General features: G+C 39.8%; 2 protein-coding genes across 2 annotated transcripts; both read right to left on the reverse strand.

Moving 5' to 3' along the window:
• Positions 1–230: 230 nt before the first annotated feature.
• On the reverse strand, positions 231–965 carry LOC137390462 (uncharacterized). The gene has a single exon (XM_068076794.1). It carries the CDS (start codon positions 963–965, stop codon positions 231–233), a length of 735 nt encoding a protein of 244 aa, XP_067932895.1.
• Positions 966–1,199: 234 nt separating this feature from the next.
• On the reverse strand, positions 1,200–1,970 carry LOC137390473 (uncharacterized). Its single transcript, XM_068076804.1, has one exon. The coding sequence runs from the start codon at positions 1,968–1,970 to the stop codon at positions 1,200–1,202; it is 771 nt and encodes a 256-aa protein (XP_067932905.1).
• Positions 1,971–5,921: the final 3,951 nt, after the last annotated feature.

A 5,921-nucleotide genomic window follows, 5' to 3' on the forward strand; every position in this document is an offset into this window, starting at 1 on the left:
TGTCACCTACTGCTATATTATTTGTTGTCTTGTGAACCCACTTTTGACGAGAATGCAGTTGGGATAAGTATTCTGTCTTCCATCTTTTCCAGAGTACATTAGCAATCTGTTGAACCGCACGCCAGCGCTCGTGACTGTACATATCGGACTCATCAAAGCTTCCAGGGGGCGGTAGGGTAACATCAGATTTCATAGTCAGAAGCATGTTAGGACTTAGAGGCATGTCTTCTTCAGTAACCACAGATAGTGGTCTGGAGTTTATGATGGCCATGACTTCGTACATCAAGCCTATCACTATGAGACTTCAAAAGAGACTGAAGGACATTTCTAGCAGTTCGGATCATACGTTCCCAAACGCCACCCATGTGACTGGCGCTGGGAGGATTGAGTTTAAACTCAAGCATGCCTTTTTCTGTTAAATCTTGAACAGCTCCAACAAAGTTGGTGCCCTGGTCACACCAGATTTTTCTAATAGGCCCGCGAATGGCTATAATGTTTCGAATTCCGTTCACAAAGGCTGTTGTGCTCCTATCGTCCAAAACTTCAAGGTGCACTGCTCTGCTTGCGAGGCATGTTACCATGAGTCCATATCGTTTTAGCTCTGTCCTTCTATCTTTGACCATGAATGGTCCAAAACATTCGATCCCACAATAGCTGAAGGGAGGCGATTGGCTAGATCTTTCATGAGGAAGTGAGGCCATTAGGGGTGTTGGAGGTTTAGCTCGGTGGGATCGACAAGTAATACACTGGTATATCAAAGAGGCTATAATACTTCTGGCACCTATTATCCAGTACCCAGAAGATCTCATCTTGGCTAATGTGAAGCATCTTCCTTGATGGGCCACTTGCTCATAAAGATGCTGAAGAAGAAGGCGAGTAAAATGCCCACTTTTGGGCAGCAGAATTGGATGTTTCTCAGAAAAACTGAGAGCTGTGCTGCGATTGAGGCGGCCTCCTAATCTCATTACTCCATTTTTATCCAGGAAAGGGTTCAGGTTGAAAACTGTACTCTTTGGATTTAGTGGCTGCTCTTTTGTCAGAGATTGCACTTCTGGAAAATGCTCAGCTTGTATGCATTCAACTATGTACAGGAGTGGTGCGTTAATTGGCAGTTGAGTGCCCTTTAACTTGGCTACTCTATTGAGAAAGAATTTAGTGACTTTGATAGCTTTATTCCAACTAAAGAATCGCTGTAGTCGCTAATAGAGAGTTTGACTGGGACTAGAAATCGTTTGGACACAAAGGGATTTGACTTCAGGGTCATCAGGTTTTACTTCCGGCGTCAACTGATAAGGAAATTGCATAGGTTCCTTCCAGAGAAAATCCGGACCTGTAAGCCAATTAGATTTTAACAGCTGAGTGATAGTCAGACCTCTTGAAGCGTGATTGGCAGGGTTTTGATCTGTAGGGACATAGCGCCAATTTTCAGGACTTGGTTCTTTTAGTATTTGTTGTTCGAATTTATCTGTGTTGGGGAATTCAAAAGTTTCTGTTTTGATTTTAAAAGAGATACATCTTCTAGTCGTTGGTTGTTGTACTGACAAGTTTACTATTGTCTCAGATTGAATGGTATGAGCGCAACTGTTGTAGCTGTGTGCAGGGTTTGTGGCGTTTCCCATCAAGATCCAACCCAAGTCAGTGAGCCGAGCAAAGGGCTCATGGTCTTCTTTACTGATTTCTTGTCTAGATATAAACACATGTGGAAGATTGTTTCCAATCAACAATCCGAGCTCGAGGCTGGCTGCTTTTTGAGCAGAGATGAACTGAGAGGCAAGATGTTGTAAGTGAGGCCAGTTTTGCACTGATGTGGCATTGGGTATCTCTTCTGAGTTAAAAGGTATTTTGCTTGTGCTTATGCACGGTGGAAGTCTACTTGCTCTGCTCTGATGAAAGCCACAGACCAGCAGTCCTGAGGCCACCTGGCGCATTGAATCAGTGCCCTCAGTATCAGTAAGTGTACTAATTTTCATAGCTGTATCACAGGTCTGTACATTGAGTTTGTCAAGGGTATTTTGAGTAATGAAGGTTCGATTTGAACCTGAGTCTAGCAGGGCAAACACCAGAACTTCTTTTTCGGGATTATCTTTGGTTGAAATATACACTAGTATTGTCCATGACATGATATTAGCTGGTGTGGTGTCAGAACAGTTTAGAGCTGTTGCTGATTTCTCACTGTCTGTGTGTATTACTTCCATAGGAGTGTTACTTTTGTTGTCTTTATCTTTTACGTAGTATTCATGAAATACTGTGAGGTGCTGTTGGTCGTAATTTTTCTTTGTGCATTTCTCTGGAGACTGACAATCAGTCATTCTGTGTCCAGGCTTAGAACATGCAAAACATAAGTTATGGCTCATGAAAAACCTTTTGATCTCGGGATGTATTTGCTTACCAAGCTTGAAACAAGTACCCGTCGTATGATTGTTCATGTTGCAGTTCAAGCATGGGTATTTGTTTTGTTTCAGACCATTGGCATTGTAACTATTGTGAGACTTACCATCAGCTGTGGTTGCTGTCAAAAAAGACATGACTTTGTTGCTTTTGTCGCTTTTACCTTTTACTGACTTATCTGTTTTTCCAAAGTCTTGATACGCTTTAGTCAATGTGTTGTTTAATGTATCAGATTCATGAACTAGGAAGTCAATGAATTCTTGGAGTGGTGGAAACTTGCTCAATTTCTTCTCCAGTTTTGTGGCCTTTGCTGTCCATCTGTGAGCAATATGTAATGGAAGTTTTTGTATCAGCCGCTTGTTTACAGATTTGGAACCAAGGTTCAAATCACTGTCACATTCTGAACAAACTTCAAGAAAGTCAATGAAGTCTTCTAACTGTTCGCCATCATTTGATTAACTTTTCGCCGATTAACTTTTCCTCCATGGCTTTCGCCACTATTTCTGGTTTGCCATATTTGGCATCCAGTTTCTTCCAGGCAAGCATCCATGCACTTTCTGTTTTTCTAAAGCTGAGGCCCTCTATTTTTTGCCAGGCCTTGCCTGTAACATATTGCTGCAGTTTGAGCCATTTTTTGCCTGGTGTGCATGAACTGAAATCAAAGGTTTCGAAAAAGAAGGCCTTCCACTGCTGGTACTTAAGTGTCTCACCCTTAAATATAGGTGGTTCATCAGACGCTGACGAACTGTGTTGATTGCTTCAGCAAGAGCAACAGGATCAAAGACTGTAGTAGGGGTACTAGAAATCGTGACAGGAGAACTATCTGGGGAAGTTCTTGGAAGGCGCAGTGGTGTGATCATCTCAATGGCAGGCCGTTGTGATGCTTGTCGGAATAACTCATTTGAGTCTCTTAGCTGTGTTTGTCCTGAATATAACTTATTGGTGACAGGAGGGCGCAACAATGACTCATTGTTATCTTCCAACTCTTCTGCTATTGCTTGTGCGTAAATCTGCTCACGTTGGCGCTCAGCTTCTAACCCTGCTTTTAATTTAGCTTGTGCTATCAAACTTTTATTCCTTTGAACTTATGTCTGAAGTTGGAGGCTTTCCTCCTCAAGTTGTTGAGATTCTATCTCGGCTTGAAGCTGGGCTTGTTTAGTTGCAGCAGCAGCTTTTGCCTCGGCTTGCATGATTTTAAGTGACTGAGAAAGTCTGCTCTAGCCTGATTTGCTAGACCTGGATTGTCTAGAGGAAAGAAAGGATGAATTTTTGGACTTTACACTTTCTGTGTCGGGCTCAGTGTGCTTGGTTCTTGTTACCAACTTATTCATACAAATTTCTAACTGGTCGATAACCTTCCTGTTATCAGCAAGCACGCGATCTATTTCTACAATGTCTTCCTTGTCAGGTTGTAAGTCGCTTTCATGAGCTTCTTTGTATGCACTATGCAGTTTTGTGATATTAACTGCACCTAGTGTGATTTCTCCATGCATGCTGTTAAGCTGTTGATAGGAAAATTCAATAGAGTTATCTCGCAAGTTATTTAATGTAGCCTTGTGACTTACACAGAGATTTTCAATAGTTGCTTGTAACTCAGACTTAATTGACTGTATTTTTAGTCTTGGTGAAAACCTCCTACTGGTAGAATTTTCACTGTGAACAGAAGCGAGTTCTTTGCTATCAGACATGATTTAGCCTAGAAGAAAAGCTTTGAACTTTACTTGTATTGATTTAACCCAATGAATTCGAGAACACAACTCCAAAAAATAGGCAACGTGATTTGCACTATTGCCAAACCTGTCAATAATTTTCAGCTGAAAATTGTTCTATTTTCTAACTTGCTTATAGCTATTTTACTAAAAATGCCAACATTTTTAAGGCGATGCACTAGGTTTAACTACAGTAGTTTTTACTGACGGCAATCAATAAAGGATTGGTTTTGAAATTCATACCACAAATTTTCTCTGCGTGGAATCAATTGAGACTATCACCCTTGTATGACTCACTGCCCAATGACCAGAATTTGCACTAGTAGAATTGCTTAATTGCTAATGCACACAATTCAGTGAACAATTCGACTAGCTGCGTAAAAAGATTTATAAATCATTAAACAAAAACAAAACACAAAACAAGTCAACTGCTGTTGTTTAAAAAAAAAGAAAAAGTGATGCGACTTATCAAGTTGGAAGTCAAGATGTCTCTGGCTGCGTGGCTCTAGCTGCTCGACTCTGGCTCCTTGGTTCCACTTTACCTTTGTAAATCAACGGAGTTTCACTTGGGCTGCTGGAGGCGAAATTAATGTCCATTGATATATATATGTATATCCTATATACGTCTGGCAGTCCGATTTCACTTCCGTTAGTGTGTGTAAGTTTCACTAAGATATAGGGTAAGATATAATATTTACCTTAATAACACATCCAAGAGATTGCTAAATAGTATGTAATTTTCCTTCTGTTTAATTCTTGATAATATGTGTATGCGATAGATATTGGTGTAACGATGAAACTTAATATAGGGTAGATAAAAGAAAGTATCAGCATCAAAAATGAGGCTTAAAAACTACATGTTGTTGGCTCAAAGGCTGACAAAACAATGACACCTAATCAAACGTATGGCACTGTGGCAAGTCAGACAGACCACACAAGACCATTAGACCACCCAAGATTAACAGGTCAACTGGCATTCACTCTGGGCAGGAGCAGTGAATCACACAGGGTGACTAGACATTGCAGTGCACTATCAAATAAGGAAATTTAACAGATAGCAGAACTTTACAGGTAGTATGCTGAGGCTATAATGGGCTTGACTATATAAGAAATCTGTTATAGATATTGTTGAAATGACTATATACATATACAATGTACGTGCATTATACCATGACCATAATGAACATAGCTATTTAGGATGTGTATTACAGCTATAATAAACGTGGTTTCATAAATGATATGTTGTACTTACACTGAACATACCTATACAATATTTTTCTTTTCTTTATTTTTTACAAGATTCTATATCATTGACTGTGTTATAATGATCCATTGCTACAGTAAAACTCTTAAATAACCACTGGTGTTAGTTATGGCTATGTTATGTTGTGTTTCGCTGTGTACAACCGTTGCTCTTGGAGTTATCAGTCTTTTTATGTTAAAGATTGACTTGCAACAAAATTCACATTAGAGTTATTTGGTATCAAAAGATTCACCATGTCTTACTCTGTTGTGTTGTAGGTGCCAAATATGTGGAAATGTGATTATAAGCTCGTTAAAGCTCAAAAACGAAAAGCCGCCGTAGATTAGAATCTCTTTATTTTGATGACGTAGTCACGGAATTTGGTTATCAGCTTGTCACGTATGTTCTCACATGAATTGAAAGGCCAATACAAAGCTCAATATAAAACTTATCATACTACTAGTTTATGACAAACACTTCGGGTTTTACCGAAGACCCCCGTATCAAATATAGGTGCTCGCTACTTTACAGTTTTGTTTTGGTTTGGTCTAATTGGCAAGTCGTAATCTGATCATGTGACC

This window comes from Watersipora subatra, chromosome 1 (assembly GCF_963576615.1).
Source record: "Watersipora subatra chromosome 1, tzWatSuba1.1, whole genome shotgun sequence".
Classification (NCBI taxonomy): Eukaryota; Metazoa; Bryozoa; class Gymnolaemata; order Cheilostomatida; family Watersiporidae; genus Watersipora; species Watersipora subatra.

Excerpts from the sequence above, each read along its gene's own strand:
- LOC137390473 (XM_068076804.1), bottom strand. The coding sequence starts at position 1,970 with ATGAAAATTAGTACACTTACTGATACTGAGGGCACTGATTCAATGCGC.
- LOC137390462 (XM_068076794.1), bottom strand. The coding sequence starts at position 965 with ATGAGATTAGGAGGCCGCCTCAATCGCAGCACAGCTCTCAGTTTTTCT.